This window comes from Entelurus aequoreus, linkage group LG20 (assembly GCF_033978785.1).
Source record: "Entelurus aequoreus isolate RoL-2023_Sb linkage group LG20, RoL_Eaeq_v1.1, whole genome shotgun sequence".
Lineage (NCBI taxonomy): Eukaryota > Metazoa > Chordata > Actinopteri > Syngnathiformes > Syngnathidae > Entelurus > Entelurus aequoreus.
Genome location: NC_084750.1, coordinates 46,960,632 through 46,982,278, shown reverse-complemented (window position 1 = coordinate 46,982,278; position 21,647 = coordinate 46,960,632). Strand labels below are relative to the sequence as shown.

The following is a 21,647-nucleotide window of genomic DNA, read 5'->3' as shown; positions in this document are numbered from 1 at the left end:
CACAGATGTAGTAGAAAGACACAGATGTAGTAGAAAGACACAGATGTAGTAGAAAGACACAGATGTAGTAGAAAGACACAGATGTTAGTAGAAAGACACAGATGTAGTAGAAAGACACAGATGTAGTAGAAAGACACAGATGTAGTAGAAAGACACAGATGTAGTAGAAAAGACACAGATGTAGTAGAAAGACACAGATGTAGTAGAAAGACACAGATGTAGTAGAAAGACACAGATGTAGTAGAAAGACACAGATGTAGTAGAAAGACACAGATGTAGTAGAAAGACACAGATGTAGTAGAAAGACACAGATGTAGTAGAAAGACACAGATGTAGTAGAAAGACACAGATGTAGTAGAAAGACACAGATGTAGTAGAAAGACACAGATGTAGTAGAAAGACACAGATGTAGTAGAAAGACACAGATGTAGTAGAAAGTCACAGATGTAGTAGAAAGTCACAGATGTAGTAGAAAGACACAGATGTAGTAGAAAGACACAGATGTAGTAGAAAGACACAGATGTAGTAGAAAGACACAGATGTAGTAGAAAGACACAGATGTAGTAGAAAGACACAGATGTAGTAGAAAGACACAGATGTAGTAGAAAGACACAGATGTAGTAGAAAGACACAGATGTAGTAGAAAGACACAGATGTAGTAGAAAGTCACAGATGTAGTAGAAAGACACAGATGTAGTAGAAAGACACAGATGTAGTAGAAAGACACAGATGTAGTAGAAAGACACAGATGTAGTAGAAAGACACAGATGTAGTAGAAAGACACAGATGTAGTAGAAAGACACAGATGTAGTAGAAAGTCACAGATGTAGTAGAAAGACACAGATGTAGTAGAAAGACACAGATGTAGTAGAAAGACACAGATGTAGTAGAAAGACACAGATGTAGTAGAAAGACACAGATGTAGTAGAAAGACACAGATGTAGTAGAAAGACACAGATGTAGTAGAAAGACACAGATGTAGTAGAAAGTCACAGATGTAGTAGAAAGACACAGATGTAGTAGAAAGACACAGATGTAGTAGAAAGACACAGATGTAGTAGAAAGACACAGATGTAGTAGAAAGACACAGATGTAGTAGAAAGACACAGATGTAGTAGAAAGACACAGATGTAGTAGAAAGACACAGATGTAGTAGAAAGACACAGATGTAGTAGAAAGACACAGATGTAGTAGAAAGACACAGATGTAGTAGAAAGACACAGATGTTGTAGAAAGACACAGATGTAGTAGAAAGACACAGATGTAGTAGAAAGACACAGATGTTGTAGAAAGACACAGATGTAGTAGAAAGACACAGATGTTGTAGAAAGACACAGATGTAGTAGAAAGACACAGATGTAGTAGAAAGACACAGATGTTGTAGAAAGACACAGATGTAGTAGAAAGACACAGATGTAGTAGAAAGACACAGATGTTGTAGAAAGACACAGATGTAGTAGAAAGACACAGATGTTGTAGAAAGACACAGATGTAGTAGAAAGACACAGATGTAGTAGAAAGACACAGATGTTGTAGAAAGACACAGATGTAGTAGAAAGACACAGATGTAGTAGAAAGACACAGATGTTGTAGAAAGACACAGATGTAGTAGAAAGACACAGATGTAGTAGAAAGACACAGATGTAGTAGAAAGACACAGATGTAGTAGAAAGACACAGATGTTGTAGAAAGACACAGATGTAGTAGAAAGACACAGATGTAGTAGAAAGACACAGATGTTGTAGAAAGACACAGATGTTGTAGAAAGACACAGATGTAGTAGAAAGACACAGATGTTGTAGAAAGACACAGATGTAGTAGAAAGACACAGATGTTGTAGAAAGACACAGATGTAGTAGAAAGACACAGATGTAGTAGAAAGACACAGATGTAGTAGAAAGACACAGATGTAGTAGAAAGACACAGATGTAGTAGAAAGACACAGATGTAGTAGAAAGACACAGATGTAGTAGAAAGACACAGATGTAGTAGAAAGACACAGATGTAGTAGAAAGACACAGATGTAGTAGAAAGACACAGATGTAGTAGAAAGACACAGATGTAGTAGAAAGACACAGATGTAGTAGAAAGACACAGATGTAGTAGAAAGACACAGATGTAGTAGAAAGACACAGATGTTGTAGAAAGACACAGATGTAGTAGAAAGACACAGATGTAGTAGAAAGACACAGATGTTGTAGAAAGACACAGATGTAGTAGAAAGACACAGATGTAGTAGAAAGACACAGATGTTGTAGAAAGACACAGATGTTGTAGAAAGACACCGATGTAGTAGAAAGACACAGATGTTGTAGAAAGACACAGATGTAGTAGAAAGACACAGATGTTGTAGAAAGACACAGATGTAGTAGAAAGACACAGATGTAGTAGAAAGACACAGATGTTGTAGAAAGACACAGATGTAGTAGAAAGACACAGATGTAGTAGAAAGACACAGATGTTGTAGAAAGACACAGATGTAGTAGAAAGACACAGATGTAGTAGAAAGACACAGATGTAGTAGAAAGACACAGATGTAGTAGAAAGACACAGATGTAGTAGAAAGACACAGATGTTGTAGAAAGACACAGATGTAGTAGAAAGACACAGATGTAGTAGAAAGTCACAGATGTAGTAGAAAGACACAGATGTAGTAGAAAGACACAGATGTTGTAGAAAGACACAGATGTAGTAGAAAGTCACAGATGTAGTAGAAAGACACAGATGTAGTAGAAAGACACAGATGTTGTAGAAAGACACAGATGTAGTAGAAAGACACAGATGTAGTAGAAAGACACAGATGTAGTAGAAAGACACAGATGTAGTAGAAAGACACAGATGTAGTAGAAAGACACAGATGTAGTAGAAAGTCACAGATGTAGTAGAAAGTCACAGATGTAGTAGAAAGACACAGATGTAGTAGAAAGTCACAGATGTAGTAGAAAGACACAGATGTAGTAGAAAGACACAGATGTAGTAGAAAGACACAGATGTAGTAGAAAGACACAGATGTAGTAGAAAGACACAGATGTAGTAGAAAGTCACAGATGTAGTAGAAAGACACAGATGTAGTAGAAAGACACAGATGTAGTAGAAAGACACAGATGTAGTAGAAAGTCACAGATGTAGTAGAAAGTCACAGATGTAGTAGAAAGACACAGATGTAGTAGAAAGACACAGATGTAGTAGAAAGACACAGATGTAGTAGAAAGACACAGATGTATTAGAAAGTCACAGATGTAGTAGAAAGTCACAGATGTAGTAGAAAGTCACAGATGTAGTAGAAAGACACAGATGTAGTAGAAAGACACAGATGTAGTAGAAAGACACAGATGTTGTAGAAAGACACAGATGTAGTAGAAAGACACAGATGTAGTAGAAAGTCACAGATGTAGTAGAAAGACACAGATGTAGTAGAAAGTCACAGATGTAGTAGAAAGACACAGATGTAGTAGAAAGACACAGATGTAGTAGAAAGACACAGATGTAGTAGAAAGTCACAGATGTAGTAGAAAGACACAGATGTAGTAGAAAGACACAGATGTAGTAGAAAGTCACAGATGTAGTAGAAAGACACAGATGTAGTAGAAAGACACAGATGTAGTAGAAAGTCACAGATGTTGTAGAAAGACACAGATGTAGTAGAAAGACACAGATGTAGTAGAAAGACACAGATGTTGTAGAAAGACACAGATGTTGTAGAAAGACACAGATGTTGTAGAAAGACACAGATGTAGTAGAAAGACACAGATGTTGTAGAAAGACACAGATGTTGTAGAAAGACACAGATGTAGTAGAAAGACACAGATGTAGTAGAAAGACACAGATGTTGTAGAAAGACACAGATGTAGTAGAAAGACACAGATGTAGTAGAAAGACACAGATGTTGTAGAAAGACACAGATGTAGTAGAAAGACACAGATGTAGTAGAAAGTCACAGATGTTGTAGAAAGACACAGATGTAGTAGAAAGTCACAGATGTAGTAGAAAGTCACAGATGTAGTAGAAAGACACAGATGTAGTAGAAAGACACAGATGTTGTAGAAAGACACAGATGTTGTAGAAAGACACAGATGTAGTAGAAAGACACAGATGTAGTAGAAAGACACAGATGTTGTAGAAAGAGACAGATGTAGTAGAAAGACACAGATGTAGTAGAAAGACACAGATGTTGTAGAAAGACACAGATGTTGTAGAAAGACACCGATGTAGTAGAAAGACACAGATGTTGTAGAAAGACACAGATGTAGTAGAAAGACACAGATGTTGTAGAAAGACACAGATGTAGTAGAAAGACACAGATGTAGTAGAAAGACACAGATGTAGTAGAAAGACACAGATGTTGTAGAAAGACACAGATGTAGTAGAAAGACACAGATGTTGTAGAAAGACACAGATGTAGTAGAAAGACACAGATGTTGTAGAAAGACACAGATGTAGTAGAAAGACACAGATGTAGTAGAAAGACACAGATGTAGTAGAAAGACACAGATGTAGTAGAAAGACACAGATGTAGTAGAAAGACACAGATGTAGTAGAAAGACACAGATGTAGTAGAAAGACACAGATGTTGTAGAAAGACACAGATGTAGTAGAAAGACACAGATGTAGTAGAAAGTCACAGATGTAGTAGAAAGACACATATGTAGTAGAAAGACACAGATGTTGTAGAAAGACACAGATGTAGTAGAAAGTCACAGATGTAGTAGAAAGACACAGATGTAGTAGAAAGACACAGATGTAGTAGAAAGACACAGATGTAGTAGAAAGACACAGATGTAGTAGAAAGACACAGATGTAGTAGAAAGTCACAGATGTAGTAGAAAGTCACAGATGTAGTAGAAAGACACAGATGTAGTAGAAAGTCACAGATGTAGTAGAAAGTCACAGATGTAGTAGAAAGACACAGATGTAGTAGAAAGACACAGATGTAGTAGAAAGACACAGATGTAGTAGAAAGACACAGATGTAGTAGAAAGACACAGATGTAGTAGAAAGACACAGATGTATTAGAAAGTCACAGATGTAGTAGAAAGACACAGATGTAGTAGAAAGACACAGATGTAGTAGAAAGTCACAGATGTAGTAGAAAGACACAGATGTAGTAGAAAGACACAGATGTTGTAGAAAGACACAGATGTAGTAGAAAGACACAGATGTAGTAGAAAGACACAGATGTTGTAGAAAGACACAGATGTTGTAGAAAGACACAGATGTAGTAGAAAGACACAGATGTAGTAGAAAGACACAGATGTAGTAGAAAGACACAGATGTTGTAGAAAGACACAGATGTAGTAGAAAGACACAGATGTAGTAGAAAGTCACAGATGTAGTAGAAAGACACAGATGTAGTAGAAAGACACAGATGTAGTAGAAAGTCACAGATGTTGTAGAAAGACACAGATGTAGTAGAAAGTCACAGATGTAGTAGAAAGACACAGATGTAGTAGAAAGTCACAGATGTAGTAGAAAGTCACAGATGTAGTAGAAAGTCACAGATGTAGTAGAAAGACACAGATGTAGTAGAAAGACACAGATGTTGTAGAAAGACACAGATGTTGTAGAAAGACACAGATGTAGTAGAAAGACACAGATGTAGTAGAAAGACACAGATGTTGTAGAAAGAGACAGATGTAGTAGAAAGACACAGATGTAGTAGAAAGACACAGATGTTGTAGAAAGACACAGATGTTGTAGAAAGACACCGATGTAGTAGAAAGACACAGATGTTGTAGAAAGACACAGATGTAGTAGAAAGACACAGATGTTGTAGAAAGACACAGATGTAGTAGAAAGACACAGATGTAGTAGAAAGACACAGATGTAGTAGAAAGACACAGATGTTGTAGAAAGACACAGATGTAGTAGAAAGACACAGATGTTGTAGAAAGACACAGATGTAGTAGAAAGACACAGATGTTGTAGAAAGACACAGATGTAGTAGAAAGACACAGATGTAGTAGAAAGACACAGATGTAGTAGAAAGACACAGATGTAGTAGAAAGACACAGATGTAGTAGAAAGACACAGATGTAGTAGAAAGACACAGATGTTGTAGAAAGACACAGATGTAGTAGAAAGACACAGATGTAGTAGAAAGTCACAGATGTAGTAGAAAGACACATATGTAGTAGAAAGACACAGATGTTGTAGAAAGACACAGATGTAGTAGAAAGTCACAGATGTAGTAGAAAGACACAGATGTAGTAGAAAGACACAGATGTTGTAGAAAGACACAGATGTAGTAGAAAGACACAGATGTAGTAGAAAGACACAGATGTAGTAGAAAGACACAGATGTAGTAGAAAGACACAGATGTAGTAGAAAGTCACAGATGTAGTAGAAAGTCACAGATGTAGTAGAAAGTCACAGATGTAGTAGAAAGACACAGATGTAGTAGAAAGTCACAGATGTAGTAGAAAGTCACAGATGTAGTAGAAAGACACAGATGTAGTAGAAAGACACAGATGTAGTAGAAAGACACAGATGTAGTAGAAAGACACAGATGTAGTAGAAAGACACAGATGTATTAGAAAGTCACAGATGTAGTAGAAAGTCACAGATGTAGTAGAAAGTCACAGATGTTAGTAGAAAGACACAGATGTAGTAGAAAGACACAGATGTAGTAGAAAGACACAGATGTTGTAGAAAGACACAGATGTAGTAGAAAGACACAGATGTAGTAGAAAGTCACAGATGTAGTAGAAAGACACAGATGTAGTAGAAAGTCACAGATGTAGTAGAAAGACACAGATGTAGTAGAAAGACACAGATGTAGTAGAAAGTCACAGATGTAGTAGAAAGACACAGATGTAGTAGAAAGACACAGATGTAGTAGAAAGACACAGATGTAGTAGAAAGTCACAGATGTAGTAGAAAGTCACAGATGTAGTAGAAAGACACAGATGTAGTAGAAAGTCACAGATGTAGTAGAAAGACACAGATGTAGTAGAAAGACACAGATGTAGTAGAAAGACACAGATGTAGTAGAAAGTCACAGATGTAGTAGAAAGTCACAGATGTAGTAGAAAGTCACAGATGTAGTAGAAAGACACAGATGTAGTAGAAAGACACAGATGTAGTAGAAAGACACAGATGTTGTAGAAAGACACAGATGTAGTAGAAAGACACAGATGTAGTAGAAAGTCACAGATGTAGTAGAAAGACACAGATGTAGTAGAAAGACACAGATGTTGTAGAAAGACACAGATGTAGTAGAAAGTCACAGATGTAGTAGAAAGACACAGATGTAGTAGAAAGACACAGATGTTGTAGAAAGACACAGATGTAGTAGAAAGACACAGATGTAGTAGAAAGACACAGATGTAGTAGAAAGTCACAGATGTAGTAGAAAGTCACAGATGTAGTAGAAAGTCACAGATGTAGTAGAAAGACACAGATGTAGTAGAAAGTCACAGATGTAGTAGAAAGACACAGATGTAGTAGAAAGACACAGATGTTGTAGAAAGACACAGATGTAGTAGAAAGACACAGATGTAGTAGAAAGACACAGATGTAGTAGAAAGACACAGATGTAGTAGAAAGTCACAGATGTAGTAGAAAGACACAGATGTAGTAGAAAGTCACAGATGTAGTAGAAAGTCACAGATGTAGTAGAAAGACACAGATGTAGTAGAAAGACACAGATGTAGTAGAAAGACACAGATGTAGTAGAAAGTCACAGATGTAGTAGAAAGACACAGATGTTGTAGAAAGACACAGATGTAGTAGAAAGTCACAGATGTAGTAGAAAGACACAGATGTAGTAGAAAGTCACAGATGTAGTAGAAAGACACAGATGTTGTAGAAAGACACAGATGTAGTAGAAAGACACAGATGTAGTAGAAAGACACAGATGTTGTAGAAAGTCACAGATGTAGTAGAAAGTCACAGATGTAGTAGAAAGACACAGATGTTGTAGAAAGACACAGATGTTGTAGAAAGACACAGATGTAGTAGAAAGACACAGATGTAGTAGAAAGTCACAGATGTTGTAGATGTTGTTGACCTCCTGGCCAGGTCACCCTTGTGAAAGAGATCTTGATCTCAATGGGTTTCTAATTTGGTTAAGTTTAGGTTCTAGAAGGACTTGACTCCAGCGACGTATGACTACCCTGCAGTGTTCCGTGTGTCAGTCCTCAGTACTCAGCAGTCATGTCCTGCTTCCACCTGAATATGAACTTCAGAAGAGTTCCTGCTCTCTCTCTGAGGTCATCAGGAGAGCAGCAGACTGGCAGGAAGGTCAGAGGTCAGAGTTCATCAGGACTGTCATGTGTTTGGTGTGCAGGCCCACAACAGGAAGTCAGCAGGGTCACATGATAGCATCCAGGAAGTAGGACACGCTCATCACAGTCAACAATTGTTTCAGAAATGTTCTTCATATGATATATTCATCTTGCAAGGACATTATTTGAAGTCAATTGATAAAAACAACAACATTTGTCTATTGATTATTTACTGGATTTTAATAATATACTATGGAACCTATTTTATATGTTATCATTTGTAAGGACTTGATCAATTTATTATTTTAGTTTCAGTAAATTGATCAAATCAAAATTGCACTCTCTCTCCTTCTCATATTTTCTTTAGTTACCCATTTTTATTTGTATTCACTTTTACAAGACAAAGCTCGACAGTTCTTGGGAATCTGCTTGGTTTGTTTAGGATCACCAGTTGAGTATTTGTGCTGAAAGCAAAAGAAACGACTTCATTTGTTTTACAGGATATAATATTTGAACTTTTGTAGGGGCTGTATTAATTATTATTTGAAGTACATTTTTAAAATATAATTGCTGTATTTATTATGAATTACCTTAGTTTTATTTCAGTATATATTTTTTTTAAACTTATCTCATATTTATAAATAGATTTTGTAATGACTATCAAGTTACTTACAGTATTTTCTTCAATTTTTTGTGTAAATTGTTGAAAAATATTTAATACAAGGAGTAGTTACTATATTTTTATGATATATTATTTGTAATTATTTTACATTTATATGATAATTTTGTCATTGCATCACATTACTTGTATTATTTTAATTGAAGCAAATTGATAAAATCCTTATAATTACTTTATTACTAACTGGATTGGTGTTACCGTAAATTATATTTTTGTGATACAATTTACTCATGCTCTTTTAATTTGACTAAATTGATCAAATATATATTAAAATGATGGATTATTTACTGGATTTTTACTATTTGTACTTTATATTTTTGTAATCATTTGTAAGGACTCTGTTATGCCCATTTGATTGTAGACTCTTACTGACACCTAGTGGCGATAGGAAACTACTACGCCTGATTTGTTTGGGCACTTCCGGGTTGACGATATCAGGAAGTCAGTTGATGACGTCGTCAAGCCGGAAGTTGATGAGACAATTGAGAAGTAGACAAGTTGTGTTCGCTCTTACAAGCCTTGGAAAAGATAAGTCTGTAAGTAAACTGTTTAAATTGTTTATATAACTCCATATCAAGGTGGGAAGTGGTTCAGTTTGATAGTCAGATGTTTATTGAAAAACGATTTTTGTGCCCTGTTTCAATGGATGTTTTGAGGACTTAAAATGGCTGCCAGTCGTGTATTTACACCATCCAAATAGTTTCAACACTCAGCAGTGTTTGTTTGATGATAGTACTGTATGTTTGTGTAAAGCTAATACTTACATATTGTGTATTACATTTCAGTATGTTATTTGAATCACATAGCTTATACATTTGTCATTGTGTGTATTTCAGTTTTACATAAAAGTCCAGTGCAAGACAAAAGTAAAGATAGGAAAAGACAAATCAAACTCAACAACAATAAAGAGCCTAAATGGATTCATCTGCTTTGGAACTTTAGTAGAACGTCTTGGATTGTTTGTTAGCTGTCTGCCTGGCTGTATAACCTCAACAGACTTGATCCATTTACATATTTGATTTAAATTGATACAATCATTATTATAATGATTGTATTATCGGTTTTGTACAATTAACTAGATTTTTATTTGTATTACAGTCTGTTACGTTGTTTGAATTTATCTTATATTTCTACATTTATTTTGTAATGACTTGATCTTTTTCCCTAAATTACTTGAAGTACGTGAATAAAGTTATTCATTATTCATAGACTGTGTTTTCTGTAAATATAAAGCACATTTGGAGGCCAGCATGTACTTGTTTATGTAGCACAAGTTTAGCCTCTAAAAAAGGGTGTTAAAAAACAAACCAGGTGAATAAAACAATTGACAACAAGTATAAATACACAGCTAAACAAACCAAACAATTAAGTGGGGAAAAAAAAAAAGTATTAGAAATAAAATTAGGAATATCCATAAAATAATAAGCTCAAATAATTGTGTTTTTAGTGTAGATTTCAAATTGTCTATATATTTGAGGAGTAATGAATGGAGACAACTTAGTGAGTGCTAATGTGCATACTTGCTTCATGTTCTTCCTCAGGTGTCCTTCTTCCTCTTCATCGTGTTGGTGGTCTACACCATGCTGCCCTTCTCCATGAGAGGCGCCATCATGGCCAGCGTCCTCACCTGCCTGTCACACACGCTCACCCTCAGCGTCTGCTTGGCCTCCGCCGCCGCTGACTTGGAGCCTCTGGTCTGGCAGGTGAGATGCTCCTTCACCCTCGCCTCCGGTCTGGCAGGTGAGATGCTCCTTCACCCTCGCCTCCGGTCTGGCAGGTGAGATGCTCCTTCACCCTCGCCTCCGGTCTGGCAGGTGAGATGCTCCTTCACCCTCGCCTCCATCCCCTCCGTGGAGACCATGTCATCTTAGCGCCCATTTACAGTAATGTTGGAGGACCTCGGGACTTGAAGTCAATAATCAATGTCTGTGACGTTTCTTCAAGATGTGCTGCTTGTCAGGCAAACTTACAAGTCTGCGAGAGAAAAGGGCACCATAATTGTCCCTATAAGTACTCTACATGTCCAAAGTGCGGCCCGGGGGCCGTTTGTGTCCCGCAGAAAATCTTTCAACACAGTCTAAAAATACTATTTGGAAAAAAGGTGGGATAAAAAAACATACTGGTGACTTGTAATGAGAAAAAGTTGACTCTGCAGGCAGAGTTTCTACTTTGAAACTGATCCCAAGCCATCCATCCATTTTCTACCGCTTGTCCTGGTATTGCTCAAAAAATAATACTGAAGCAAAATCAATATTATGACTTATTCACATCAGATATTCCACTTTGAAATGTTTGTTGGTGAAAATATTGCATATTTTGTGTGATTTCCATAATAACCTTTTCTATGACAAAAAGGGCATCAAAAAAACAAAAATAATAAGTGTTGAAAGTGAAAAAAATAATCTATAAATAGTTGCCAATCAATGTTGTCTGTCTATCTGTGTTGGCCCTGTGATGAGGTGGTGACTTGTCCAGGGTGTACCCCGCCTTCCGTCCGATTGCAGCTGAGATAGGCTCCAGCACGCCCCGCCACCCCCGAACAGGACAAGCGGTAGCAAATGGATGGATGGATGAGAGGGGGGCATTTTGATCCCTAAGAATGTTTTTAAGATTAAAAAAAATAAAAAATCTGTCATTGTTCCAAAAAGAATAGTAAATCAATATAATGAGTTATTCCCATCAAATATTACACTTTGCAATGTTTGTTGGGGGAAATTTTGCATATTTTGTGTGCTGTCTATAACTTTTTCTATGACCAAAACAGCATTAAACAAACAAACAAAAAACATATACAAATAAATAAATAAATAAGCGTTGAAAGTAAAAAAAAAAAAAATAATGTATGAATAATTTTTAAGACTTTTATTAGAGGGGACATTTTGGATCCCTGAGAATATTTGTGAGATTAAAAAAAAAAAAATCTGTCATTGCTCAAAAAATTATATTAAATCAAAATCAATGATTTGAATTATTGACCTATTTAAGGCTCCAATTATTTCCCATCAAATATTGCACTCAAACACTGTTCATGGGAAACATTTATTCATAAGAACTCTTTTGTTCTTTGACATAAAGAGAATAAAACATAAACAATGTTTGACTTCATGTCGGCACGTAGATCTGAAGGTGGTGTAGAGACTTAAAGAGGTCAAGTCCTCTCCATGACACACGATGATGCTTCATGGCTCACAATCTGCCATGGATTTGGCTATAAAGTGATATTTCAAACCAAATTTTGGCTTACTCAAAAAAAGGTTTGTTTTGAGAGGGGGAGTTGTTGGATGCAAATGAAGCCCCCCTTGCTGAGAAGCCCCCTCAATCTTCTTCTCCGCCCCGACAACCTACAACTTCATATTTGGATTTTGAAAATGGAAAATATCCAAATGGCATGTTTGGATTTGTCAGTGGCTAAAGTTTGCACACCGCAGCTCTTCATGCTGTAAAGTTGTGGAAGGACTTGCACAATAAAAGATGTCCTTGGATAGAGAAGCTGTTGAGATGCAGCCTACAGAGCCTGAGGGCTTTATCTGCTTTTGACTAGCCAGCAATGCAGCCTACAGAGCCTGAGGGCTTTATCTGCTTTTGACTAGCCAGCAATGCAGCCTACAGAGCCTGAGGGCTTTATCTGCTTTTGACTAGCCAGCAATGCAGCCTACAGAGCCTGAGGGCTTTATCTGCTTTTGACTAGCCAGCAATGCAGCCTACAGAGTCTGATGGCTTTATCTGCTTTTGACTAGCCAGCTTGTAGGCGGCCGCTGGACTCATGCGTCACCTTCTGACGCCGTACTCTCCATCCACGCAGATCCTGGCCAATGTCATCATCTTCACCTGCGGGAACCTGGCGGGGGCGTACCACAAACACCTGATGGACCTGGCCCTCAGGCAGACCTACCAGGATACCTGCAACTGCATCAAGTCCCCCATTAAACTGGAGTTTGAGAAGCACCAACAGGTACACGCCCACCTCCCCACACCTTTGACAGGTACACACCCTCTTCCCCACACTTTTGACAGGTATACGCCCACTTCCCCACACCTTTGACAGGTACACGCCTACCTCCCCACACCTTTGACAGGTACACGCCCACTTCCCCACACTTTTGACAGGTACACGCCCACTTCCCCACACCTTTGACAGGTACACGCCCACCTCCCCACACCTTTAACAGGTACACGCCCACCTCCCCACACCTTTAACAGGTACACGCCCACCTCCCCACACCTTTGACAGGTACACGCCCACCTACCGACACCTTTGACAGGTACACGTAGGGATGATATTCGAAACCGATTCTCCCGGTTGTTCGATAAGAAAAGAAACGATTCCATGGACTCTAATCCCTTTTTGAGAACCGGTTCCCGTTATCGAGGCCACTATAGTAAAGAAAAAGAGTTGGTTCTTTATTGGAATCCCTGGGAACGAATCCCAAATGGGCAATGTTATGCCCATTTGATTGTAGACTCTTACTGACACCTTGTGGCGATATGAAAATACTACACGTCAATAGTTTGGGCACTTCCGGGTTGACGATGTTAGTCCAGTTGATGAGACAATTGAGAAGTAGACAAGTTGTGTTAGCTCCTACAAGCCTTGGAAAAGACAAGTCTGTAAGTAAACTGTTTAACTTGTTTATGTAACTCAATATTAAGGTGGAAAGTGGTTACATTTGATACTAAGATGTTTATTGAAAAACTATTTTTGTGCACTGTTTCAATGGATGTTTTGAGGACTTCAAATGGCTGCCAGTCGTGTATTTACACCATCCAAATAGTTTCAACACTCAGAAGTATTTACATATTGTGTATTACATTTCAGTATGTTAATTGAATCACATAGCTTATACATTTGTCATTGTGTGTATTTCAGTTTGAAAATAAAAATAACAGTCCAGTGCAAGACAAGAGTAAAGATAGGAAAAGACAAAGCAAGATCAACAACAATAAAGAGCCTAAATGGATTCATCTGCTTTGGAACTTTATTAGACGTCTTGGACTGTTTGTTAGCTGTCTGCCTGTGTGTGTAGTTAGTATGTTCCAATAGCAGCAGAAGTGCACTTTTTGGAGAGCTGTATTATTTTCAGTTTTGTGCCCAAGGGACTGATTTTATTTAACACTATATTATTATTTATACACCTATAGTGATCACAGAGAGAGGTTGTTTTTGTGTTACTGTATATATTTGTTTTTCTGAAACATCCCACTTAATATACTTTGGGTAACAACAGTCAATATTTATTTATTTTATTATTTTAGGGGGGTAACAGTTAATATTTATTTATTTATTTAATTTTATTTTTTTTATTATGAAATAAAAGTGAGCTTTTGTTAAACCAAAAATTGTGTGTTTTTTCCAAATACAACTACCTATCTGGACTCAATAAGAGAATCAATAAGGAATCGGTTCTATAAGAGGATTCGATAATAGGCTCAAACTCGATAATTTCTTATCAAACATCATCCCTAGGTACACGCCCAACTCCCCACACCTTTGACAGGTACACGCCCAACTCCCCACACCTTTGACAGGTACACGCCCAACTCCCCACACCTTTGACAGGTACACGCCCAACTCCCCACACCTTTGACAGGTACACGCCCACTTCCCCTCGTCTTTGACAGGTACACGCCCACCTCCCCACATCTTTGACAGGTACACACCCTCTTCCCCACATCTTTGACAGGTACACACCCACCTCCCCACATCTTTGACAGGTACACACCCTCTTCCCCACATCTTTGACAGGTACACACCCACCTCCCCACATCTTTGACAGGTACACACCCTCTTCCCCACATCTTTGACAGGTACACACCCACCTCCCCACATCTTTGACAGGTACACGCCCACTTCCCCTCGTCTTTGACAGGTACACGCCCACCTCCCCACACCTTTGACAGGTACACGCCCACCTCCCCACACCTTTGACAGGTACACACCCTCTTCCTCACACCTTTGACAGGTATACGCCCACTTCCCCTGGTCTTTGACAGGTACACACCCTCTTCCCCACACCTTTGACAGGTACACGCCCACCTCCCCACACCTTTGACAGGTACACGCCCACCTCCCCACACCTTTGACAGGTACACGCCCACCTCCCCACATCTTTGACAGGTACATGCCCACCTCCCCACATCTTTGACAGGTACACGCCCACCTCCCCACACCTTTGACAGGTACACACCCTCTTCCCCACACCTTTGACAGGTACACGCCCACCTCCCCACACCTTTGACAGGTACACGCCCACCTCCCCTCATCTTTGACAGGTACACACCCTCTTCCCCACACCTTTGACAGGTACACGCCCACCTCCCCACACCTTTGACAGGTACACGCCCACCTCCCCACACCTTTGACAGGTACACACCCTCTTCCTGACACCTTTGACAGGTACACGCCCACTTCCCCACACCTTTGACAGGTACACGCCCACCTCCCCACACCTTTGACAGGTACACGCCCACCTCCCCACACCTTTGACAGGTACACACCCTCTTCCCCACATCTTTGACAGGTACACACCCACCTCCCCACATCTTTGACAGGTACACACCCACCTCCCCACACCTTTGACAGGTACACGCCCACCTCCCCACACCTTTGACAGGTACACGCCCACCTCCCCTCATCTTTGACAGGTACACACCCTCTTCCCCACACCTTTGACAGGTACACGCCCACCTCCCCACACCTTTGACAGGTACACGCCCACCTCCCCACACCTTTGACAGGTACACACCCTCTTCCTGACACCTTTGACAGGTACACGCCCACTTCCCCACACCTTTGACAGGTACACGCCCACCTCCCCACACCTTTGACAGGTACACGCCCACCTCCCCACACCTTTGACAGGTACACACCCTCTTCCCCACATCTTTGACAGGTACACACCCACCTCCCCACATCTTTGACAGGTACACGTCCACCTCCCCACACCTTTGACAGGTACACGCCCACCTCCCCACACCTTTGACAGGTACACGCCCACCTCCCCAAAAAGCATAGAATGTAGTATAAATAAATACTCTTTTTACCTCAAGTTGAACTGTCTGACTCTAGAGAAGACTACGTAGGTGAGCTGTGATCCCAATTCTGTGCTTTTCCAGACCACAATTTGAGAAAAGTCTCCCTCTGGTAGAGAACCAACCCCGTTCTCCCTTACTAGCTGTACACGGACTACTTTAAAGTCGATCCGACGTTTCATTTCTATGACGCAGTGCCTTGAAAGACATAATCATTTGGGGGGGGGGGGGGGGGAAGTCACACTTAGTAATAATAGTCATGTGTAGTAATAATAGTCATGTCTATTCATGTGTTGTAATAATAAGTCATGTCTATTCATGTGTAGTAATAGTCATGTCTATTCATGTGTAGTAATAATAGTCATGTCTATTCATGTGTAGTAATAATAGTCATGTCTATTCATGTGTTGTAATAATAAGTCATGTCTATTCATGTGTAGTAATAGTCATGTCTATTCATGTGTAGTAATAATAGTCATGTCTATTCATGTGTAGTAATAATAGTCATGTCTATTCATGTGTTGTAATAATAAGTCATGTCTATTCATGTGTAGTAATAGTCATGTCTATTCATGTGTAGTAATAATAGTCATGTCTATTCATGTGTAGTAATAATAGTCATGTCTATTCATGTGTTGTAATAATAAGTCATGTCTATTCATGTGTAGTAATAGTCATGTCTATTCATGTGTAGTAATAATAGTCATGTCGATTCATGTGCAGTAATAATAGTCATGTCTATTCATGTGCAGTAATAATAGTCATGTCTATTCATGTGCAGTAATAATAGTCATGTCTATTCATGTGTAGCAATAATAGTCATGTCTATTCATGTGCAATAATAATAGTCATGTCTATTCATGTGTAGTAATAATAGTCATGTCTATTTATGTGTAATAATAATAGTCATGTCTATTCATGTGTAGTAATAATAGTCATGTCTATTCATGTGTAGTAATAATAGTCATGTCTATTCATGTGTAGTAATAATAGTCATGTCTATTCATGTGTAGTAATAATAGTCATGTCTATTCATGTGCAGTAATAATAGTCATGTCTATTCATGTGCAGTAATAATAGTCATGTCTATTCATGTGTAGCAATAATAGTCATGTCTATTCATGTGTAATAATAATAGTCATGTCTATTCATGTGTAGTAATAATAGTCATGTCTATTCATGTGTAATAATAATAGTCATGTCTATTCATGTGTAGTAATAATAGTCATGTCTATTCATGTGCAGTAATAATAGTCATGTCTATTCATGTGTAGTAATAATAGTCATGTCTAATAATGTGTAGCAATAATAGTCATGTCTATTCATGTGTAGTAATAATAGTCATGTCTATTCATGTGTAGTAATAATAGTCATGTCTATTCATGTGTAGCAATAATAGTCATGTCTATTCATGTGTAGTAATAATAGTCATGTCTATTCATGTGTAGTAATAATAGTCATGTCTATTCATGTGCAGTAATAATAGTCATGTCTATTCATGTGCAGTAATAATAGTCATGTCTATTCATGTGTAGCAATAATAGTCATGTCTATTCATGTGTAATAATAATAGTCATGTCTATTCATGTGTAATAATAATAGTCATGTCTATTCATGTGTAGTAATAATAGTCATGTCTATTCATGTGTAGTAATAATAGTCATGTCTATTCATGTGTAGTAATAATAGTCATGTCTATTCATGTGTAGTAATAATAGTCATGTCTATTCATGTGTAGTAATAATAAGTCATGTCTATTCATGTGTAGTAATAATAGTCATGTCTATTCATGTGTAGTAATAATAGTCATGTCTATTCATGTGTAGTAATAATAGTCATGTCTATTCATGTGTAGTAATAATAGTCATGTCTATTCATGTGCAGTAATAATAGTCATGTCTATTCATGTGCAGTAATAATAGTCATGTCTATTCATGTGTAGTAATAATAGTCATGTCTATTCATGTGTAGCAATAATAGTCATGTCTATTCATGTGTAGTAATAATAGTCATGTCTATTCATGTGTAGTAATAATAGTCATGTCTATTCATGTGTAGTAATAATAGTCATGTCTATTCATGTGCAGTAATAATAGTCATGTCTATTCATGTGTAGTAATAATAGTCATGTCTATTCATGTGTAGTAATAACAGTCATGTCTATTCATGTGTAGTAATAATAGTCATGTCTATTCATGTGTAGTAATAATAGTCATGTCTATTCATGTGCAGTAATAATAGTCATGTCTATTCATGTGCAGTAATAATAGTCATGTCTATTCATGTGCAATAATAATAGTCATGTCTATTCATGTGTAGTAATAATAGTCATGTCTATTCATGTGTAGTAATAATAGTCATGTCTATTCATGTATAGTAATAATAGTCATGTCTATTCATGTGTAGTAATAATAGTCATGTCTATTCATGTGTAGCAATAATAGTCATGTCTATTCATGTGTAGTAATAATAGTCATGTCTATTCATGCATAGTAATAACAGTCATGTCTATTCATGTGTAGTAATAACAGTCATGTCTATTCATGTGTAGTAATAATAGTCATGTCTATTCATGTGTAGTAATAATAGTCATGTCTATTCATGTGCAGTAATAATAGTCATGTCTATTCATGTGCAGTAATAATAGTCATGTCTATTCATGTGCAGTAATAATAGTCATGTCTATTCATGTGTAGTAATAATAGTCATGTCCATTCATGTGCAGTAATAATAGTCATGTCTATTCATGTGTAGCAATAATAGTCATGTCTATTCATGTGTAATAATAATAGTCATGTCTATTCATGTGTAGTAATAATAGTCATGTCTATTCATGTGTAGTAATAATAGTCGTGTCTATTCATGTGTAATAATAATAGTCATGTCTATCCATGTGTAGTAATAATAGTCGTGTCTATCCATGTGTAGTAAAAATAGTCGTGTCTATTCATGTGTAGTAATAATAGTGATTTTTTATTCATGTGTAGTAATAATAGTCATGTCTATTCATGTGTAGTAATAATAGTCATGTCTATTCATGTGTATTAATAATAGTCATGTCTATTCATGTGTAGTAATAATTGTCATGTCTATTCATGTGTAGTAATAATAGTCATGTCTATTCATGTGTAGCAATAATAGTCATGTCTATTCATGTGCAGTAATAATAGTCATGTCTATTCATGTGTAGTAATAATAGTCATGTCTATTCATGTGTAGCAATAATAGTCATGTCTATTCATGTGTAGTAATAATAGTCATGTCTATTCATTATTATTATTATTATTATTATTATTAATGAATGAAGTCCATGAAGGAGTGGAATAAACCAAAGGTGGCTTCATTGATGTGTGACAGAGTGAATGTGGCGTGACAGAGTGAATGTACTGTGACACAGTGAATGTGGTGTGACAGAGTGAATGTGGTGTGACAGAGTGAATGTGTTGTGACAGAGTGAATGTGTTGTGACAGAGTGAATGTACTGTGACAGAGTGAATATGGTGTGACAGAGTGAATGTGGCGTAACAGAGTGAATGTGTTGTGACAGAGTGAATGTGTTGTGACAGAGTGAATGTACTGTGACAGAGTGAATATGGTGTGACAGAGTGAATGTGGCGTGACAGAGTGAATGTGGCGTGACAGAGTGTATGTGGCGTGACAGAGTGAATGTAGTGTGACTGAGTGAATGTGGCGTGACAGAGTGAATGTGGTGTGACAGAGTGAATGTGGCGTGACAGAGTGAATGTGGTGTGACAGAGTGAATGAAGCGTGACAGAGTGAATGTGGCGTCACAGAGTGAATGTGGCGTGACAGAGTGAATGTAGTGTGACTGAGTGAATGTGGTGTGACAGAGTGAATGAAGCGTGACAGAGTGAATGTGGTGTGACAGAGTGAATGTGGCGTGACAGAGTGAATGTGGTGTGACAGAGTGAATGTGGTGTGACAGAGTGAATGTAGTGTGACTGAGTGAATGTGGTGTGACAGAGTGAATGAAGCGTGACAGAGTGAATGTGGTGTGACAGAGTGAATGTGGTGTGACAGAGTGAATGTGGTGTGACAGAGTGAATGTGGTGTGACAGAGTGAATGTGGCGTGACAGAGTGTATGTGGCGTGACAGAGTGAATGTAGTGTGACTGAGTGAATGTGGTGTGACAGAGTGAATGTGGTGTGACAGAGTGAATGAACTGTGACAGAGTGAATGTGGTGTGACAGAGTGAAGGAGGCGTGACAGAGTGAATGTGGTGTGACAGAGTGAATGTAGTGTGACAGAGTGAATGTGGCGTGACAGAGTGAATGTAGCGTGACAGAGTGAATGTGGCGTGACAGAGTGAATGTGGCGTGACAGAGTGAATGTGGCGTGACAGAGTGAATGTGGAGTGACAGAGTGAATGTGGCGTGACAGAGTGAATGTGGCGTGACAGAGTGAATGTGGCGTGACAGAGTGAATGTAGCGTGACAGAGTGAATGAGGCGTGACAGAGTGAATGTGGCGTGACAGAGTGAATGTGGCGTGACAGAGTGAATGTAGCGTGACAGAGTGAATGAGGCGTGACAGAGTGAATGTGGCGTGACAGAGTGAATGTAGTGTGAGTGTGATGGGGAACTTTTCTATTTTTGGTGCAGCCTCTTGTCCATCTTGTTAATTTTCTGCTGTGTTTTAGGAAATGAGCCCACAGTGTGAGAAGTGTAATGACCCTCGCTGCATTTATGAGTCACACCCCCTCAGGCGGCCACACACACACACACACACACACACACACACACACACACACACACACACACACGCACACACACACACACACACGCACACACACACACACACACACTCCCACGCTGGTTCAGCCTGAAACACCTAATGCACATGTAAAAAAGTGGTTACACAAGCCAGTATCCAATAAGTGAACATCCTTGTCTAAAATGATGTGGTATGATTTAGATCAGGGGTGTCCAAACTTTTTTTTTAACTGAGGGCCACAAACTGAAAAATCAAATTATGCGGGGGCCATTTTGCTATTTTTAATTTTACAAAACCAACACAATATGTGATTATATATATTTTCTTTTACCTATTTTTTAACCACTCAAGGTTTTTCAAGGGGTCTCAGTCATAATTGTTTTTTAAATTATAGACATATTTTTTTAACTCTTAACACTCGAAACCAACTTCAGATCTATTTGTCAAAATGAAGTATATATTTTGTTGTTATTTTTAATGCTTTATGCCCTTTTTGTTAGAGAAAACACTGTTTTTTTAATGGCAAAAACAAAATATGCAATATTTTTCCCAAATGTTTTTCAAAGTGGAACATTTGATGTAAAGTAATTATAGCCTTAAATAGGTCAATACAGTACCGTATTTTTCGGAGTATAAGTCTCTCCGGAGTATAAGTCGCACCGGCCGAAAATGCATAATATGGAAGGAAAAAAACATATAAGTCGCACTGGAGTATAAGTCGCATTTTTTGGGGAAATGTATTTGATAAAAGCCAACAGCAAGAATAGACATTTGAAAGGCAATTTAAAATGTCTAAAGAATAGTGAACAACAGGCTGAATAAGTGTACGTTATATGAGGCATAAATAACCAACTGCTATGTTAACGTAACATATTATGGTAAGAGTCATTCAAATAACTATAACATATAGAACATGCTATACGTTTACCAAACAATCTGTCACTCCTAATCGCTAAATCCCATGAAATGTTCTTCCTCGC

General features: G+C 38.1%; 2 protein-coding genes across 5 annotated transcripts in view; one reads left to right on the top strand and one right to left on the bottom strand.

Annotated features, from left to right (window-relative positions):
- trim71 (tripartite motif containing 71, E3 ubiquitin protein ligase) overlaps positions 1-21,647 on the bottom strand; it is a 139,694-nt gene that overhangs the window by 55,611 nt on the left and 62,436 nt on the right. The window lies entirely within an intron of this gene.
- The window catches only part of LOC133636367 (adenylate cyclase type 2-like), a 49,876-nt gene continuing 36,334 nt past the window's right edge, over positions 8,106-21,647 (top strand). Inside the window, exons 1-3 of the mRNA XM_062030358.1 lie at positions 8,106-8,332; positions 10,421-10,607; positions 12,707-12,856. Of these exons, the coding sequence (XP_061886342.1) occupies positions 8,106-8,332; positions 10,421-10,607; positions 12,707-12,856 (564 nt within the window). The remainder of the gene's footprint in view (positions 8,333-10,420; positions 10,608-12,706; positions 12,857-21,647) is intronic.